General features: G+C 42.1%; 2 protein-coding genes across 2 annotated transcripts in view; both read right to left on the reverse strand.

Moving 5' to 3' along the window:
- Positions 1 to 16,147, reverse strand: part of LOC122616099 (formin-J) — a 29,671-nt gene extending 13,524 nt beyond the window's left edge. The window contains exon 1 of the mRNA XM_043791391.1: positions 15,539 to 16,147. The gene's annotated coding sequence lies outside the window, so the exon portion shown is untranslated. The remainder of the gene's footprint in view (positions 1 to 15,538) is intronic.
- A 1,381-nt stretch (positions 16,148 to 17,528) lies between these two features.
- Positions 17,529 to 17,977, reverse strand: LOC122617616 (pupal cuticle protein Edg-78E). Its single transcript, XM_043793543.1, has 2 exons — positions 17,966 to 17,977; positions 17,529 to 17,900 (listed from the first exon to the last, which is right to left on the reverse strand). Exons 1-2 carry the CDS (start codon positions 17,975 to 17,977, stop codon positions 17,529 to 17,531), a joined length of 384 nt encoding a protein of 127 aa, XP_043649478.1.
- Between the last annotated feature and the right edge of the window lie 2,820 nt (positions 17,978 to 20,797).

Below are 20,797 nucleotides of genomic sequence, written 5' to 3' on the forward strand. Positions count from 1 at the left end.
GTGACATCCTTGCGATATGCCTTATTGTCGTCCGTCCGTCACTTAACATGATATTTCCGATAATTCCCGCAAAGTGCCCGACTCAATTCGACTCGACTCGAGTGGATGGATGGTCGAATTCTCTGGAGGAAAACAGAAAACAGCAAACAGAAAACAGAAAACAAGTTCTCGAATCAAATCAAAAACACAGATACATTTTGCCACTTTGTATCTTGTTCTCCGCCCGGCTTTCTCAGTCGGATTTCGCTGAATGTAGATCTACACTGTGTCACACAACTGGGCTATGAGCCTTACCAATTAGCAAATGATAGTAATCTCCTAGTTAACCTATGTAAATTTCGCTCTTTAAAGGCTGCGCTTTTATTTTATTGCGATCTAGTCGATAAAAAAGCCGGCAATTTTCACATGCCATTGTGAAATGGCACAGATTAATAAGGTAGATATATATGATTAGGTTTCATAAGGAGGGCTTGTATGTTTTGGTATAGCTTTAATGTTATTTAAGTTTGAAACTATGAGTTCAAGTTCCCTTGCATTATTTTTTGACTCTGATTTGCTATAGTAAAGTAGTATCATGTGTGGCTATCACTGGCTTTATTTTGAACTTTGTGAGCTAGTGTGCTGCTGTGGAGACTCTAGATAACTTGGCACAACACCCGCACACTTTTAACATCCCCGAGTGATAGGACGATAAATTAATAATGCTTATCGGTAAACTGGTTCCATTAGCCCAACCAACCAACCAACGTGCTGGACATCGCATTATAGCTGCTATTTATTGCAAAACAGCAGCCACCTAAAAGCGAATTGAGTTGTTTGTTTTTTTGTGAAAAATCAGGGAAAGGGAACCCATGCCTGGGAATCGAATGAGCAGTGGAATTGCTTAGTGCCAGCCGAGCGAAATGTTAATGAACCCGCCCCATAACAAATGTGCCGGAGTCTAATTAGAATTTGAGTTGGCCATTTATCTTGCCACAGCGTCGTTTTGGGTTGAAAAGCGGGGCGTTGACAGGCGCAAATGACTTGCCCCCACCGGAGGACAGGTGGCGGCGACTCACTGGCGTCGTCAATAAAATGTCAACCACATGCCCACAAATTGTGAGCATGTCGCGCTGCCATTGTGGCAATATTCACCTCGTCATCGCAGCGATGCTGGCAGCAGCAGCCATGTTAAAGTGCAAGTAATAATTCACGAATTTCAAAAGTTTTCCGTCTCCCCGACTCGCGATCGTTTTCAATGTCTCGCGACATTATAATATTGTTGTATAAATTATGTGGGGGCCCACGGGGCGTATGGCGTATGGTGTATGGCGAATGGCTAAATGTGATTAAATGTTGTGCAAACTGCAGGTTTCTGGGCTGGGCTAGGCCTCTGGCCTCTAGCCTCTATTCAAATCAAATCACATTTGGTTTGGGTTGGGCTGCGGAATTCACCTGCTCATCAGCAGGGAAAAATACAATAGACAGTGTCTAGGATACTTGACCAACTTGTCGGGGAAATCAAGACAAGTGCTTGAGGAGATCTACAAAGGTAAACAGCAAACAGCTGAAGAGCAACTACCGTGGCCACATCTGTGCAACTGTTGCAATAGGCGCAAGGTCGTTCCACATACGAGTGAGTGAGTATGTGTGACTCTAATGTCTGGCACCTGTAACAAATTGTAGCAAATGAAGCTGCGGCAGACGGTTAAAGTGGTCGTCTCTGGGTTTTTTTTTATTTTCACTCTATCAGCAGTTTGAACACGGGTGTGTCTGCAGCTCTAATCTCGAAAAGGCACAATTTTCATAAATTTTTATTGAATTTTAATGGCTGCAGGCAGGCGGCGGCGGTCATCGCCGCATTGAATTTGCATGTTGATGTATGCACACAAAGGCACACCAAATAAATAAGAGCATAAAAAATAAAATAAACAGCCATTGAGTAAAGTGTTTGGCACTTAATAGTTATAAATGCTGATGATAAAAGTGCTTCGAATATGGCAGCTTGGTAAAAGAGTATCATTAGGCTAATAGCATCATTTATCCCTTGTCAGCCAAAGCGCACATCTTGATCTCTTGATTCAAATAGTTTAATCTCAGCTCGAGCAACTTCATTTGAGTTTATAAGCTGCTTATCAACAAACGCCACAAATTGTGAGAATGTGTCTCTGGGAACCGAACTGAAAACAGAGCAGACTCTTTGTTGTGCAGCTAAATTGAAATGGGGGAAAAAAAAACGAAAAACAGACCGACTTGGAGTCATAACACTTGACGACGCATCAGCAGCAGCCGCAGCAGCAGCAGTCGCAGCAGCAACATCTCGCAGCAGCAACGGCAACACGACGACGTCTCCGGCTGCGAGTTGCAATCAAAACACGATCTTGGCGCTCAGCATTGACCTTATGACTTCTAAAATCGGTAAAAACATCTTTACAGCGCCATGTGGCACCGCCGATGTGTTTCCAATATGAGCTAAAAATACGAAACTCAAGCTGCGAAACGGCGGCGTACTTGAAATTGGGATACATTTTATAGCCTTAATATATATATGTGTATATGTACATATGCATCGATTGCCATTTTCAATTCGATGCGACTCCATTCATGAGGCCAAAAAGTGGAAGGCACTCGTTATGAGCTGAACGTACAATCATTTTTAAAGGATACTGCCTTGCACATTTCGGTTATATGTCAAGTTTAAGTGGCAGATGCGAAGGTCGCAACGCGCTGCAACTCGGAGGCGTTGCAAATTGAGCAATTAGGGCGTGGCCGTAGTACGCCTCATTTGCACTTACTTGACTTAATTCGTCAATTAGCCGCTGCTAAGGTAATCACACAGACCAGCTGGCCAACTGGGAAACTGGACAACCTCATCCACTTTAGACTCAGACTCGAATTGAGATTCAGATTCGAATTCGGATTCGTGGGCGTTACAACAGCCAAATTCAAGAGCCACAACAAAGCAAATAAGTTTAATGATTTGCTCCGCGTGTGTATTGTATGGTCAACAAAGAACATTGGACTACGAAAATAAATAAAATGCAGCCCACGGCAGCAGAAAACAGTCGAAAAATTAGTAAAATAGTGCGTAGGTTTTGCATTTCGATGATCACCAAACCAAACCGCAAAGAACCCACAAAGAGCAGAGCTCGTTCCAAACTAAGATGATTCTATTTTGAATGGGATAGAGCCGTCTATGTGATGACTATGTAAATTTCGAAATCCACCAGAGATATCTTCTTCACTGGCTTAAACGATAAGAAAACATAATAACGCTGGCTTGTAATAATATTATTATTTACTGATGTAACAACTGGATTTCTGTAAAGTATGTCGGTACTCCGGATTTATGTTAATTGAGATCTATATGTATTTAAAGAATATGAATATTGAGTAGATATTTATTTAAGCGGGGTTTTATTGTAAAAATTGTAATCTACAAATGCCCAAGTGAGTTGTTACATTTCTATAAATATAAGTATATGTTCTGTACAAAACCCCCATCTCCACTTGAAAAGGGAGATTATCCGTGACTTTCTTGATTGGATTTCATTGGGTGGCCGCGTGGCGCTAGTTGACATCTGACAGCAAAAAGCGGGCAGAGTTACAATTTTCGGGGGGAACTCCCCCAACTCTGTTTGCCATTGATGAGAATTTATGGAGTCACAGTCACACGGACTTTCGGGTTAAATGGACTCAACTGGCAATGACAGAGCGCTGTGCACTTGGCAGCCAGTGAAAAACCCATCAAATGTGTCAAAAGCCGCTTCATTGGAAAATTTTCTATTGTTTTAGGGCTTTCGTTTTTCGATTTCGGGGGGACTTTTGCGCAAGCGCCGTAAAAAGTGTGAAAACGTAACAAACATATTGTTCGTTATCAGAAAATTGGGTCTGTGCCTGTTTTTAAGCCTATAAAATATAAGGCGCTAATGGCCAGTTTTCACGCTTATTTAGACAATGGAAAAGCGAAAGTTTTATTTATGGGCCTGTCACGGATATTCAGCGTTTCCAGCGTTCGCATGTTGCGCAGGTGTCCGAAATTCTGGGGCCACCAAAGTGCATAAATATGTTCAAAAGGCTTGCTGCTTATGCACTTATGACAGCACCCCAAACATGCAACAAGTTTGGCCGCATTTACAGGTGCCCAGAAAAAAACCAAAAATATTGACAAATTGTGCGACATGCAAATGTACGTGTAAAGTGGTCAATGTCCACTTGAGTGCCCCAAAAAAAAAACCAAAATATATTGGAGAAATAAAGTTAACTGGCATGCCGGCTAAAAAGACTCAGGGCCAATCGACAATGAGCGCTAATTATGCTGAGATCGCTTGCCAAAAAGGTTCAATGCACCGCTGCAGCATTTCAAATCCCTTGTTGACCTTAACTTTGAATTGTCAAAATACAAAATACAAAAGTTCAAACCGACACAAAGCTCCGAACAATGAGCACAAAGCGAAAGACACACAAAAGAAGTGAGCCACGGAAACCTACATACTTTGGCCTAAACTCTGAAACTGAAAAGGGTACACGACAATTTAAGTTGGGAACAAATGGAATATTGTGTCAATACCCGTGAAAATTAACAGAAGTAAGATTTATTTTAGTATAGATATATGTATTTCACATGTAAGGTTTATATCAACATATAGTTAAGCTATCATATTTTATATATAGTAATTTATATATAGTAAGTAATAAGATCATATGGGAATTGTTAATAGTTCAAATATCCTACTTCTTTCTTTGCAGAAATGTTTATTCAAGTGAAGCATCTTTTTTCCAGTGCATCGCTGATTCATTTGAAAAGTGCTGGCCATATGCAGCAGGCTGCACAGATTCAGATTCAGATGTAGATTCTCGAGTTTGCCGCTCGGATGGATTTGGATGCTGCTGCCACCGCTTTGACATTGACTTGTGGTTTCAGTTGCCGCCACTGCCGCATTTCAAGTTTTCAGCTGCTCAGCTTTTCAGGTCTTTTTTCTCTGTTTTCTGTTTTCTGTTTTTTTTCAGTTTCCAACAAAATAGTCGCTGTGTGTGGGCTGGAATTGTTTTCCTCACTTCATTCATGGATTCGAAAACGCGCTAAACTGATTAGTCAGCTTCTTGGCTTTTGGGGAGCAGCACTCAGCTGGTTTTGCAGCGATTTAGGTGCGATTCTTGCCACAGTTTTTATTATTATTATTATTTTTTGTATTTTTGCGTGGTATCGGTATCTCGGCTGTTTGTCCTTCACAAACATTTGTTTGGACCGCAGCGCTCACACGCACACAGTTTTTGTGGTCTACGGCATCTGAGCCCGAACTTCCGCATGAATACTCGTACATCAAACATGGCTTATCGATACATCTTGATTACTATATTTAGCCCGCGAGATTAGGCGAGTTTATCGCCTTCATGCCACACGCTGAATTTGTCATTGGCCGCCCACAAATGGCGGCAATGAGTCACAGAGGAAGAAATTCGCCGTCATCAATTATGATAGATTATTTCAGGAAAATGTAGCGTTGCTAAAAGGTTGTATTTAAAATTATTATTTAATATTATTATTTTTAAATTTTTACTTTCATTACTTATTAAATTCGAAGCATATAAAGGTTTAATTTCCATAAGTTTGTATGTAACAAATCTAGGGAAATTTGTTCTCTGTGCTATCTCAATTTAGTGTTGGGCAACCAGTTGCCATTTATGTAAGTTCGACATTTTGCAGATCTCTCCGCAGCAGCTGCACTTGACTATCGTTGGAGCAACAAAGTGAAACAAAGCCCATACTGACTGCATAAATTAAGTGCGGCTTAGAAAGATATCAGGTGACAAGCGTGAAAAGCGCTGTTCTGACAGCAAGACAGTCGTATATAGAGTCGTATACCTAACCACGCGGAGATTAAAGGCCAGCCCAGGTGCCTTCGCTACTTTTCACCTTTAAGGCAGCAGTCGCTGCACTTGCGCAATTCCCCGATCTCCACTCCATAATCTCCCAATCCGCGATCTCCAATCCGCGATCCCCAATCCCCAGTCCACAATCCCCAATCCACGATCCACAACAATCGCAGCGATCCTCATCACAGCGCCAACTCGAACTTGAACTACATTGCATTGGACATCAAAATAAATACATAATCGTAAATATAAAACCATGCGCATTGCTCCCATTTCTTTGGCGGCACAGGCCACACCACGTGACTGGCGAATTTGTTGGTCAATGTTTGGCGGTCGTTGCTGTTTTTTCTTCCATTTTCCCCTCCTTTTTTTTTGGGGCACAAACCGAGACAGATTGGGCAGCTCATGAGGGGGGCAGGCAGCTGAGCCAGTGAGATACATCCACCGATCTCCAGGCAGCCGCATCGCCCACAGCGCCGCTGGTTTGGCTTTGTTGTTTTCCACACTGGCGGAAAAGTTGTGCCAAATGCATCAATCTTTCTAAGAAATATGTTAAAAATATCTTGAAAATATTTTACATTTTAGAAATAGCAAAAAGGATAACTGCGAATAACACAGGCATATCTAACAGTATTAGAAATATAAACAAGCCAGTGATTTTTATTATTGATTCAATTCCTTCCAAATATAAATTTGTATCTTAAAGTGAAATATAATTTCCGTAAGAAGTGTATTGATAATTCGTGGCGAATCCCCACAATTTGCACCTCATTGTTGCCGCGTGAACTTGTAACTGAATTGCAACCTGATATTAGCCAGCATTAACTTAACTAACTATTTTGTTGCATTGTCTTCTTGTTGGCATGGTTTTGCGCTCGCTTTGGGCTATTTATAAAATGGTAAACGCTTTAGCTGACTACGACTACGACTACGACCATTGTCTCGCAATTAAGATTTCATTGTGAGATTTCGTGGCATGGGCCACACGGCGTATGCGCGATTCGAATCAAACGCAATTTGCACAGCCACTTGCAGCAGCTCCGATGCTCAGCTCAGATGCTCAGAGCATCAAAACATGCAATAATTTGTTTAATTAGGCGTAAATGACGCTGACAGCATCGTGGCTCTAATGGAGCGTGGCTGATTTTAATAGCTTGTCGGGTTGGCTCTAACCAAACCGAACGGAGCCAGTGCCGCTTGCGGTTGTGTGGCAAGTGATTCGCCATTGCAACAGCCACACCCCAACTATCGCCCTGCCATGCTAATGCCATATTCTTGTTGCAAAGTTGCAGTTGCAACCGAAAATGCCATAAAAAAGTACAGATACTCGCATACACATGCCCCGGACACATGTCTGCCGATCTCACGGATCGTATCGTATCGTATTGGATCGAATCGCATTTGATTGCACCCCAATCGATCTTTGGATGCCTTTGCCATTCACGACGATAATTCAATTAATTGCGAAAATGTCCTAGAGACAAATTCATATTCACAGCAGAAGGCAGACGGCAGACGGCGATTGCAACAAAGTGCAAATGTAGCGGTCGTGTCTGCGATCGTGTAGCTTTTCATTAAATTTCATTAAATTCTTTTATGCGATGCCAAAGCAAAAATCAGCCACATTAAGCATTGCAACATGTTTGCCATTGGATTGGATTGCCATGGAGTGTGGAGTGTGGAGTTTGGATTGTTGGGAGTTTGCAGTGGTGGACTGCTGGCGATCGCTGGCTGATCTTCGCTCCTCGCAGCTCTGTGCACTTTATGACTTTGATTTATTTGTGCAAATTATTTTTAAGCTGTTACATGACTAGCGGGCATCCCTGGCTCTCGAGGAAGTGGTGGTGGTGTCTGCCTGAGCAGCCTGGATCTCTAATGGAGCGACAAGCCGGCGATCGCCGATTGGGGATCAGTGATCGGTGATCAGTGCAATTTGCCATTTCTCATTTCTCATCGCTCATTGCCCGTCCAAGTTATTAGCTGTCTGCAATTGTCGGCGTTCGTTTGACGGCTTCGCTCCCAATTGCCAGCTCCAAATCCAATCCGATTGCATCCCAAGCAAATCTCAATCCACTCAGATCCCCTCCAGGCAGGCGCATTTCCAATTACATAAGCCAGTGATCCTCCATCTGTCTGGCTGAAGATCAGCTGTCTCAGCCATCTGAGCTGTGCATAATTTCAATTTGACAAAGCACATACGATCGATGGCTGCGCTGATAGGCGCCATAAGACTCGGTCTCAGGCCCCCAGGCTAGGGCATATTTCCCTATCTCCCCCGATTTACCAATCATCTCTCCATCTCCCCACCCAAAACCAAAATCAAAACCAAAAAACTCAAGTCCATTGCACGCCCATTCAGCGTGCTTAATTACTTTTTGGGGGAGTTCGGCTATCGACGATTATCGCCGCCGTATGGGAACCGGGATTGGATATGGATTTGGGATGGGTATTGAGCACGGACATCCGCGTACGTGTCTGGCATGGGCAAACTCAGTTTCTGGATAGGTGCTGGCATAAGATGGGTATGTCCACACATCTCCTTTTAAGTAGCTGACCTATAAATTCCTGGCTAACACTTTTTGTTGGACACTTTGATAGAAATGAACTAAACACTTACATGGGAAACGTGTACATCATACATTTGATATGTTAAAGAAATAAGCCAGTTATTTAGCTGTGTTTTTTATAATAAGATTTCAGGAACATTTTTCATCAGTGGATTAAAGTAAAGCAGGCACTTATCACAATTATTTCCTACCCCCATTGTTTATGCGCAAAAATAAAGTCTTAATGCTGTTATTCACATGTTCACATCCACACAATTGGCCAAAGTAAACAAATCGACGGAGTTTGGACAGCATTCAAAGTGGTGCAAAAATTATACGCACCCACGATTTGAAGAGCATTCACGTTTCGATGGCTTGTTTCCTTCCTGTCTGAGGCCTATAGGTATACGGTACGGCATACCCCTTCTGCCCACCAAACAGGCAGTTGCTTAATGAAAACAAATGAATTTATGAGTCGCTGCCTGACTTTGTCTGCGCTTTTGCTTCTTTACCCACAAAGACTTATCCCAGTGATCGCAACTTTGGCATTGGCTTTGTCTGCCACTCGGCGTTTTATGGCAAAAATAAAAAATGAAACTTGGATTACGCACTTTTTCGAGCGCAGAGCGCTTTATTAGCACCAATGACCGTGTGTTGTTATTACTTGAGTTATTGTAATGCATAAATTATTGTAATTTTACAATTTGCAGTTACAGTTACACTCAGCCAGTCGGTTGGGGTCTAAGGTCCGCCCCATTTGGGGACGATCGATGTGATTGATCGGTTTGTAATTGGCTGCGGCAGTGTTTTTGATGGGCCCACGAAATAATAGGTGTGAAATCTCCGGATTTTCGCTTTTTGGTAGCAAAGTTCAAATGGGTTTCTGGCGATGAACCTTGGACCGATGGGCTGTTTACAAGCCACTTTGGTGTCGCGCGCAAATTCGCTAAGTGTACAGGCCAGGAGAGAACTAATAACTATAAAGATATTATTCTCTGTGTAGAGAGCAGAAAGAACAGCCTGGCTGAGATAGAGATACAAAGATACTTTTAGCCGCACACGCAGCTGCGGAAACGTAAAACAATGTAGGTGAAACAAGTTCCAGTTGCCGCAAATGCCAAACTCAAACTCAAACTCAAGAGCCCCGGCCATCGGCAATCCACTCGCTCGTATATAGATGCAAATCAATAGCAGATTTTGGGGCCTTAATAGAATTTTTCGAGGCGGCAGTTGGCAGTTGAAAAACCGCAACGCCAAACGGCAACCGCAGCTCAGACAAAACAAACCCAAAGGCGCCGTCGCAAACACTTTGCTCGCAGAGCACAGGCAAAATACCCAATAAAAAGTAGAAAAATTAGAAAATAAAATAAAAACCCCAGGGCGGCACTTGTCTCGGGACAGAGGGATTAGAAAACGCTCGAAAGCTGTTTATTTTGTAAGCCAGCCGCTCTAACTTATGCATATTGTACATACAAACATGTTCATCCATATATCTCGCCGATTAGCCGAGAATTTCCGCTTTCGATCGACTGATGCTCGTAAATTAACGAAAATTTAATAAGAGTCCGCAACTGCAGATGTTCCCAGAATAAGCGGCGACCTTGGGCGAAATAAAAATCTCAGACAAAAGCCAATCTGCCACATGTCGTTCGCCATCAAATAAATATTTATGCTCGTGGTCGCGAGGGTAATAAAACTTCAGAAGTAGGCACCAATAAATGAGCTGAATTAGCAATGTGGCCCTTTTTGCCAATTGATTATTTTAGCGGATGCCACTGAGAAGTGTAGTATTATGCAACTAACTTGTGGAGCTCTAAACGAGGCTTTATTAGCCGATAATTGGCGCTCAAATAAGGCCTGATCGCTTGTTGAGCAAACAAGTATGTACGTTTCCATCGGTTTGATTGATATTAGCCATCCATAAGGCATCCAAATTTCGTCCGTGACATCAAATATTTTCGAGACCCCGCGTGATTCACAATGTTCTTTGCACTAATGTTTTATTTGTTTACTTGTGCGGGAGGGTAATAACATTAAATAATGATTTTTAACGCCATTCCTCAATTGTTTGCTCAACCTTCGTCGTCGTTCGCTTGACATTTTATTGACGCATTATTTGTCTGCGCATTTGTACGTATGTATTTGCTGCTGTCTTCGTTTCTTGCGAAGAATGCAAATTTCCAAGATCGATGGTTATGATTAAATTATGCATAATAATAAAAGAAAAATGAAAAAATGGCAAGCAAACAAATTAGGCGGGCGTATACAAATTTCACCTGCTGACAAGTCGGGCCAAGGTAATCGGCTACGCCAAATCAGCCGCCAAATTTGGCCAAAGCCGCCCTGCAAATTGTGTTCAGATAAATGGCAAAAACTCGGCTAATGGATATTGGGTATCTAGAAAGTGGAGTGGAGTGGCGTGGCCTGGCCCAAAAAGCAAACTGGGTCAGCTAATCGGGGGGCGGAAGTGCAAAGCCATCGTCTATCTTCCAATATATACATTATATATATAGAATAGTTAATATTCTCAGAGTCTGCTTAATAATAGCATATAGTTAGGGCTCGATTTCAAATAAAAGTTTCTCGCACAATTCTCGTTCCCTTCTTGCTACTTCGTTACCTTCTAGGTAAAAACTCTGTGGGTTCCAGAAATTGAATAATTCTGAGAACTGCGACATATATTTCCCTATCGGTTCTACGAATTAGCCAACGATGTCGGTCGGCTTCCCACAAAGTCAAAGACTAAGTCAATAATTACACAGCAAGCGGTGTGATGGGCGATTCCGCCAATGGCATTAAGCGTTTCAAAGCGTGAAAAACGCTTCCTATTATTAGTTTAATTTGTTTTGGGCGCGCAATTTAATTTATATAACAATAATCGTTTATAAATGATAAATTAATATGGGAAACAAATTGTATGGGCGGTCGCGTCGCAAGCTGCAAGCTTGAAAACTCAAAGTTGAAAACTGAAAGCTGGGAGCTCTCATCGCGCGATCGCTGAGGCGATCTTCCAGCGCCAAGTGGTCGACAAGTTGCCAAAATTGGCAAGGCTTAAATGGACAACAATGAGCAACAACAACAGCAACAACAACAACAACAGCAGCAACAACAACAGCATTAGCGGCTTGCAACTTGTAATCAGTATTGTTTTTGTCGGCCAACTTGGACCTGGTTAGTTATTTCCTATCCGCCTTTGTGGCTCGTATATTTCACTAGTGTGTGGGTTGCCTTTCGGATGGGTCAGTCCAGTCGGCAGGCAGTAGTAGTCACACTATTCAGTGGTCTTTGGTCGTTGGTCATTGGGCTTTCGCATTACGCATACGCCATGCTGGCTTGGCTTTGATTTCTTATTTGCTGAATGGACGGACGGAGGGACAGGCGAGAACTTCCAAATAGGGAACGCAACTGAAGCATGGCGAATTTGGCTTTGTTGCGATTTCTTTTTTATTCAAATTTTGGGCCAGCACAGATGAAAGGGTGAAACTTAAGTGGACTGTCTGTCTGTCTCAACTCTCGACTTCCTGCATTAAGAATCCTAAACAAAAAAAAAAACTACTATCATCTACAACATTCGAAAATGACTTTCAGGGAGCTTTAAATGAGCTGATTTATGGCTATTTGATGAGCACATTACCCGGAGGAGCAACACCCCCGCCCTCGACTTTCATGCGATGTACGCAACAGGCTTTAAAAGTTATTACATATTTAAGTTAAGTTTATTGTTTGTTGCTGCTTTTGTATGCCAGGCACACGAAATAAACCAACCAGCAGCTTCACTCAAATTCTTATGGCTTTTTTTCATTCAATATTCAACTCTTTCGCAGTACTGTGTGTGTGTGTGTGTGCGTACTGAGTGTGTACTTTATTATTAATTTTAAACGTGGGCTCACAACAACACGAAACACCCACAGCATTTGTCAAGTTGCTTGGATTCTTTTCTTCATCGGCTTCTCAGTTGTGTTTTTTTTTTGTGATTTTTCCTGTTTTTCGTTCTTGGCTGCCTGGCCGCATTTGTTATTACTTTTTGTGGTTTTGCTGCAGCGTTTTTGAATGCTCAATGCTGCATGCTGTATTCTGTATGCTGTGTTCTGTGTTTTGTGTTCTTTGCAGATTAATACTTGCAATTTGAACATTTCAGCACGTCGACGTCGGCGCCTGTTTCTAATTGCAAACGCAAATTACTCATACGCCGCGTTGTGCTCGCATAATTATCGCTTATTGCCACATCAAATCACTGGCTTGCGTGGGCAGTTGGATTTTGGCTTACAATTATAATGAATATGAATGAATGAAGCGCGGCAAAAGGTGCAAAGAATAAAATAGCAGTTGCCAAGTGACAACTGCGCATCCTCCCGTCAGCTGCTGCATAACAATTATTCTCGCATTTCGCTGCCATTTAACTTATTTTACTTATTGTTTAGCAAATATCTTGGCTTCGCTCTCCCTGCTGCAATGAATTGCCTTTATGCGCTCATTTGCATATTAAATAAGCGGCTGCCACTGCGACTGCCGCGGTGTTGGCTGCAATCGCCGTTGTTGTTTATACCTTATTTTGTTTTCTATCATTTTTATTTAACCATTTTTCTGTTGTTGCTGTTTTCTGTTTTTGTTGGTTTCTAAGCGGCAGCAGCAGCTGTCGTCAATGCAAAGAACGTTGCTGGCTGCTGATCGTAGGTTGGCCAGCCGCGTTACGCGAGGGAGCCGCGATTTTTATTATTTTATTAGTATTCTCCTCCATTTGGCTCGCTGACGCAAAGAAACGAATCGATGTTGCATAAGGTGGAAGTGGCTTAGTATGCCCGAATGCCCTTCGCACTAGAAACCCACAGAATGGAATAAAATGTGTTAATTAGATGGGAAATATCTAATAAGTATGCTTCAGCATAGCTCAAATACATTAAATCTAACAGAAATGAATGGATTTTTTCATAAATATGCAAAATAGGGATACATTTAACCACTTTACGCACTTTGTACTCACGAAAGAGTGTCAAGGAGTTATTTAAATGAGTATTAAAAAATAGGTGTCCCTTTCTGATTAGCTGAATATGCATGCAAAGAAATTTCGAAGGTGAAAAGAGATAAAAGTTCGATGAAGCGATCAAATTGATCAAGATTAGCCGCAATAAAGCAGCAATAAAAAGCTGAATATTTGGGTTATGAATACATCAAATAAGTTATATAGCAGTTGTTTTAAAAAACCCCATCTAATTGGTCTTAATCTGCCGAGACCACTTCGCTTCAGATTAAATCGGAAGCAGATTATAAATCAGTTAACCATAAAAACAGAAGCCCTGCGCAAATAAATTCTATTGCGGAATTCGATTGGGATCGCGTTAATTATTGGCCAACTGCCTTTCCAGCGATCGCGATGCAATTAGTCAAGCTCCCCAAGCCAATTAGTCACAGAGAATTTCCAGTTAAAGCCAGGCTTTCAGCCCAGCTGAGGCCTTTGTAATCTGTTTTTGGCTGATTTGGCACACTCATCCGTCGATCTGGCTGCCTTTTTAGGCCCTCGCAGCTTAGATAACAATTAGAGAATAAATTCAGTTGGCCGCATGCTAATTTCAATGTTTATTGACGACAGTCGAGAGACGAGAGACAAAGGAAAGTCAGCTAGCGAAGCGCTAATACTGAGTGCTGGGTGACTATTTCAGTGAGTTTTTTGGTGAAACAAGTAGTTGAATTTCCTTTTTCAAAGCTCAGCTATTGACAGGCAGAGAGTTATACTTATCTCTGCGATGGTGTGAGTGGCTGGCTGAGTGTGTGAGTGTGACATTAAACCACACACAAACAAGTCCGCCATATTTGGCAATTGACTTTGCAGCCAGACAGCAGTGCTATTCGCGATATTGTATATCTGCTATATATGCACAGGAAAATGGGAACAGGTCTTCATGGAAATTTGATTAAAGATCTTCGAGTCATTTTGAACCAACTACAATGAACATTGTAATTGGTTTGTCTATAAAATATCAATTTAAAATGTATATTTTACTAAAACACTGATGTTTCTCTCTCTGTACTTAGCTAACTTATATGCGTGCTTGGGTTTTTTCTTCTTTTAACTGTTTGCGCTGCCCACATGCGATGGCTGGGCTTGATAAATAATTTTAGTTTTATAAACACAAATTGACACTTCAAATTGTTTGCCAAAAAACCAAAAAGCCGAGGTGGGGAGAGAACGAATCGAAAAATCAGTAAAATGAAATCAATTTGAATTAAGCCGCCGCGCTTTGAAGAGATTTCTTTGGCCTCGAGGGGTGGAACCCGCCTCGATTTGGATATATTGCTCATATTGGCCATATCATGACCGAAAACACTTCTCGGAATCCCAAAGGCAGGTAGCCGCCCCACTTGTTCATATTCTTGTTCTTGATCTTTTTTTTTGCCGCCCTGGGCTCCTTCACAAAAATATGCGAATCCGATTCGTATCGGCAAAGATCTGAACACGGCTTCTAAGTCCGCGGGGCATCGAAATGGCACCAAAAACCTGCCTTTTGGTAGCTTAAGATATTCGAAGATATTTAAAGAGCAACGCAATCGTTATTGCCGCATTATGCTCGCGTTAATTAATTGTTTATTTGTCTGGCGATTACCACCGATTTTCGTCATGCAAGTGGGGTGTTTGTAATAACAGACGGGCCTCGCTATAGGTAACAGATCGTAGGGGAGCATTTGGGCTAACAAGTTAAAAAGTAAGGAAAGAGTGAGTTAAAATAAGAAGAGAATTCTCATTGGATATAAAGTTGTATATTTATGGTATAAGTAACTCAGCTTGGCAAAGTCATCCCATAGTAGGAAGTGCTAGGTATTGAGCATTAGGCATTATCCTTAAGTATTCTTAGATAAATAAATATCCTAACATAACCATTATAATGTCATAATTGTGCTTTATTATTTTTTATATATTTTTTTTATCATTAATGCAATGATTCGTGGAGGGCGCCAGTCTTATCAGCGTTATGGTTCCGCGTAATTGATCTAGTTTTGTGGCGATCGCTGCATTCTACGCAGCGTTGGGGGGAAAATGTTGGTTGTGGCGATTGGTAGTAAATATTATCACAGCTGACCGCGACTAGCGGGCAAACACAAGAAGGCGACTTAATAGGCCAGTGAGCGCGTGGAAAACTCACCATGGAAAATGCGGCAATGCGGCGGCGGAAAAACACCTGCCGACTGTCGATCCAAATGGGTGCGCAAATCGGGTTCGGTTCGGTTTCGTGGGGGGAATGTAGGATTGCGTTTATCGTACTTATCGAATGCACTTTGTTTCGCTTTTATTGAGGGGTTCTTGTCGTTGTTGTTGCTGCTGGTTCTTGCCGCTTGCTGCCACTTGGCGGTTGCTGTTGCTGCTGCCGTTTTAATTAGCAATACAAACACATTAGCTAATGCACACACGCGACACACAGCCACATGAAATTGGCGCCCACGCAGCCGAAAGCGCCAACAAGCAAACGCGTTTATTGAAAACGCAGCACAGAACTCGCACGAAAGCCAAATTCAAATTCAAATTCAAATGCAATTTTCAAATTCAAATACAAAATCAAAAAACCAAAACAAAATAATCGCTGATGGCTGCACATGCACTTTGCATTTGCATTTGCAGTCCGCCGCTGAGCGGAGTTCTCGGCTCAAAGCAACTGAAAACAACGCGAAACAACACCGAACAACACTAAACACCACGAAGAAACACCTCACACCTGCTGCCGGATGCCAAATACCGGATAACCGATTCGTTCGAGTGATCGCGAGTGACTGAAGTGACGGCGAGCTTGCGCGGCTTCATCTCCTACCGATCGCCCGATTGCGCGCGCTCTTTTAAAATCGATTGTTGTTGCTTGCCTTATCGATAGGTATGTTGTGTAAAACTTTAAAAAGCTAATTCTCGGAATTGTGGAAGAGATGCTTTCCGCGATCATTTAACGGCATTTTCTCAAAACCATGTTTTCCTAAATTGTGTAAGTAATAATTTAAAAAACTAGTGAACCAATTTTCATCATCTAGTATTCACTTTAAAGAGCATAAAGATACTTAATAAAGATTTTTAAAAATAAACATATGTAGACCACATTTTGACACCAATTAACATTAACGTTTAACATAAACAGGTAACGGTTAACAGCTAGTAAACAAATGGTACGCACTGCTAACCGGTGCGCGAACCAGTTCCGAATAACAGAGAGCCACTGGTAAGCGTATATGTAATTTGAAATAACCGTTGGGATTCTCAGAAAGAACTTAAACTGTTTTTATTACCATTATTTAATGAGCTTAAGTGAGTTGAACAGTATTATGTTATTTATTATTATCTATATAGAGTATTTCGATTTGTATATGCATAAAAATGATTCATAATTTTGATTTCGTCTGCTCCAAATAAAACACAATCGTATTAGACTGTACGTTGCTACCACCAGTACTAAATACTAGTACATTTTATAAAGAGTAATGTTTATATGTTTTTGTTAGCCTTGATCCATTCTATTTAAAAAGGCGCGCCAAAGCCCGTAGATTCAGTTAGCAAACGATATTTTCTTATCGTCGGCGTTCCGCTGTGATTGGCAATGAGTATGGACTGCAAAGCTGTGAGCGTTTTGGTAGCCCTGATTTTAACCAAACCAACGATTGGCGCCAACATTTGAATTTGAAATGCATTTCGAATTGGCTTACGCTGCAAAAAAGAAGCTAGCCCTCTTTAAACCCATTTAAAGTGTTTTATTGTAAAATACTAACTGCAATTTCGTAAATTAGTATGTTCCTTCATTATTAATGCAAATTAATTTTCTTCATGATTAAGAGAATATAGTATTTATTTGTTAATTCAAGGGATAATGATAAATGCAAGACTTTCAAGTATGCAAGTCTCTGTATAACTTTAAGATCACAGATAATTTGTTTGTGTTAACAACGTCTTGCAAATGTAAAATCACGAAAGTGAAATCTCCCATTAGCAAATCTGAGCACTGACCGAAAATGCTATCTCCATCCAAATTCGACAAGAGTCTCGACTTGTTTATGGAAATGTTTGATGGCTCAAACAATGTTTATTTTCAAATGACTTAAAACTAGCTCGAATAACGCTCAACATGTGTGGTGGTGGTGCTGGCATGGTGCCCACTTGGTCTAGAATCGTCCTTGACCCTGGCGACTCTCCTGCTGGGGATGGGTGCGGATGTACTCCAGTGACTTCAGGATGGCCGCTGGGATTGGGGGCGGGGTGGGCAGATGGGCGCCGGCTGGGTGGTATCCATTGCCGTCGGCGGTGTAGGTCAACTGGATGAGCTGACCATCGGGCGCGTAGTAGGCGTTCGAGCCACTGGCATAGTAACCGCCCACGCCCGATTCCTGGCCAGCGATGCCATTGGACGTCTGGTACTGATACGCATAGCTGCCATCCTCCTTCAGGTCGCTCTTGTACTCGCGAGTCTCGGCACGGGCATCGAAGGAGTCGGCCTGGACGCAGGACACAGCCAGGGCGGCAACGGCAAGGACGAACTGTGGGATAAGGATAATGGTAGTTGAAAGAGTTTTCCTGCTGAATCCAAAAGTCCTGAACTCACGAATTTGTTCATGTTGATGTGGATTGGGTTCGGGGGGCTGTTGGACTTGTTGTCACTGTGAACTCGCAACGAGAATGAATATGACCGAATTGGCCTGGCATCGCATTTATAGCATTTTGGCACGCCAATCATTTTGGGCCGGGCACTCGCAGTCGCAGTCGCCGAAAAACGCGTATAATTTGCAGCATTGAACCTGAACTGCCAACTGCCAACTGCCCCTCTCACAGATACGAAAAGTACCCACACACTGTCATTAAAAGACTCCGCTGGAGACTCTTTGGTGATTTTACTGCTTTACTGCTGTTGCTGTGTGTGTGAGATAGTTTTTTGTTGGCCATAAACTTTATGCTCCTTTTTGTTCAACTTGTTGGCAGCCGGTTAATCAATTCTTAGGTCTGCGGCGAGGGGTTAATTTTTCATTAACACCTCCGCAAGTTGTTTGGTTAGCGCAATTTATACGAGTAGTTGCCCCATCGCTTTATTTCCTTATAAAATTCGCAAATTATTTTAAAGCGCCTGGCTTTTGTGGCAGGATCATTTATAAATGTTGCGCCTAGTCCCTGGTCCCCAAATCATATGCGAAACTTCATACTCGTAATAAATCGTTCGCAGTATCGGCGAAATCGATTAAGAACCTCACATGCTGGGTCAACGCATTCATTTATTACAAAATCACCAAGCGCGTCCAAAAGTGGAAAAGCCGAAAAACCCAAAGGAAGTGGCAAGCAACCTTTAGCTTTGCAGCCAGGCAGACGAACGACCTTGCCACCAATATTGGCAGACTGTCCGAAAGTACGAAAGCTTATCGACAGCGGAGCTCGGCAAGTTTGTATTAAGTTTTGATAAGAAAACTTGCGATGAGCGGCGCTGGTGATGGCGATGACGTGACTCACGGGAAGTACGAAGCTTCAGAGGAAATAATGGAGCTCTGGCTTCATTTCAAGCGGAAAGTCTGATCACTTAAAGCTTTTAAACAGCAAATTAAACTAAGTTTGGGGAAGGTAAAAAGGCTATAAAACAACATATCTAATATTGAAAACATTTTTCTTATTTAAAAGTTCTTTATTTTTTTTAATTTATAAATGGTTGTTAATAAATTCCGTAAATATTTAGTGTCTTAATATATTCAAGATATTTTATAAAATATATTATACAAATACAAAGTCAATAATTTGAGTTCAGTTAGACCTCGAGCTGGCCATACCTATTTTGAAAATATATATTTTTACCAACAGACTTGTCGCCCTTATGTGGGCCATATTAAAGGTGTCAGTCTGCCATCGCTAAAGTGGCCAAGAGGCCTCGACTAGCGGCAACAAGAAGAGCACACGCTGTTTCCCCCACAAGATTCGTGTTGGCCTTTTATAAGTACATGAATTGTACGGCTTGGCTGGCCAGTCCGGACCAGGCCAGACCAGACCAGACTGCGTCTGCTGCTCGGAATGAATCTGACTCCGAGTTGGGGAGAAAAGTGAATGTGTTGAGGGGCAATGTCGCATGGAGGCGGTGGCAACAGCAGCAGCATCAGCCTCAGCAGGAGCAGCATTATCTGCCTTGTGCTGCCCTCTGTTTTGCTGGCCTTTTTGGTGTTACTTTCGGCTTTTATGCCCCAAACCGGCTGTCCGGCAATTGGGCATTTATTTTTTTTCTCTCTACGTTCCTTTATATACATATATATATATGTGTGTTTTTTTGGCCAACACAATTGTCCGGTGCTCGTCGCTTGGGCGGCTTTAAATGAAAAGCAAAAGTTGTTACGATTCGTTGGAGTTTCCTCTGTGCCATTGCCGGTTGCCTTAAGCCGCTTCCGCTGTACTTAACCATCCTGCCCCTCAATGTTTTGTCATTGCTGTTGCTCCTCCTTCACCTTCTTCTTCTTCGCCTCCTGCTGCTGCTGCTCCTCCTCCAAATCCCCATCCATCCATTAGGGCATCAATCCATCTTCGCGCGCATTAAGCTGAGACAAGGAGCACCAGCGAAAAATATACCACAATAAAAAAAAAGTGAAAAAGGGGAGATGCTTAAGTGCAGCGACTCCTTGGCCAGTTCCTCACGCTCACCTGCTCCAACTTAATTGACCCACATTCGGTGGCGGCCACTCGTCCAGTCCGTTTCAGACTGGTCCCATCCAGTCCAGCCGAAGGTCGCTTGGGCGCAGTGTTTTAGCCCTAGTTTGGGCATGTCTTTGAATGTCTACTTAACGAGCAGTGCCGCATCTGCACTGCGAGAAAATCATATTCAAAATAAATAATATCTAAATAATATCACGCATTTAAGAATTGTATAGCCTGCAGGTAAGAATGATAAGAAAGAAATATAAAGGCTTTTCTTCTTTAGTTACCAATATTTAACTAATACTATTGGTAAGTGTGTACTATATATTTTAAATAAATAAATGGTAATTTAAGCGTTTTTAACATCATATTATATAAGGACTAACAAGGTTTGCCTTTTTCTTTCTCTGCACCTCGACGATTGGCATTTGAATTTTTATGGCCAATCCGCTGCTCCACATTCACTCATCTGATACATTTAGTGATTTTAATTAACTAAAACACCGTCAACCTGCAGACTGTCTGGCCACTTTTATGGAGCGTTTAGGTTTATGCAGTTTCATTCGCTGGTTAGTCATGAGATGGTACAGGTTTCAGCCGCTTCTCCAGCAGATGTAACCCACATCTAACGCCCAATAGTATCGGGCAAATAGCGTTGGCGTTGGGCGTGGAAGGTCAGCCCTTGGGGGATTTTTTTTGGTATATTTTTATATGGTGATACAAATACAGATAGATCGACGGATTGCCGGCAAACAAAGTCAACGACTTTCGAAAATCT

This window comes from Drosophila teissieri, chromosome 3L, assembly GCF_016746235.2.
Source record: "Drosophila teissieri strain GT53w chromosome 3L, Prin_Dtei_1.1, whole genome shotgun sequence".
NCBI lineage: Eukaryota > Metazoa > Arthropoda > Insecta > Diptera > Drosophilidae > Drosophila > Drosophila teissieri.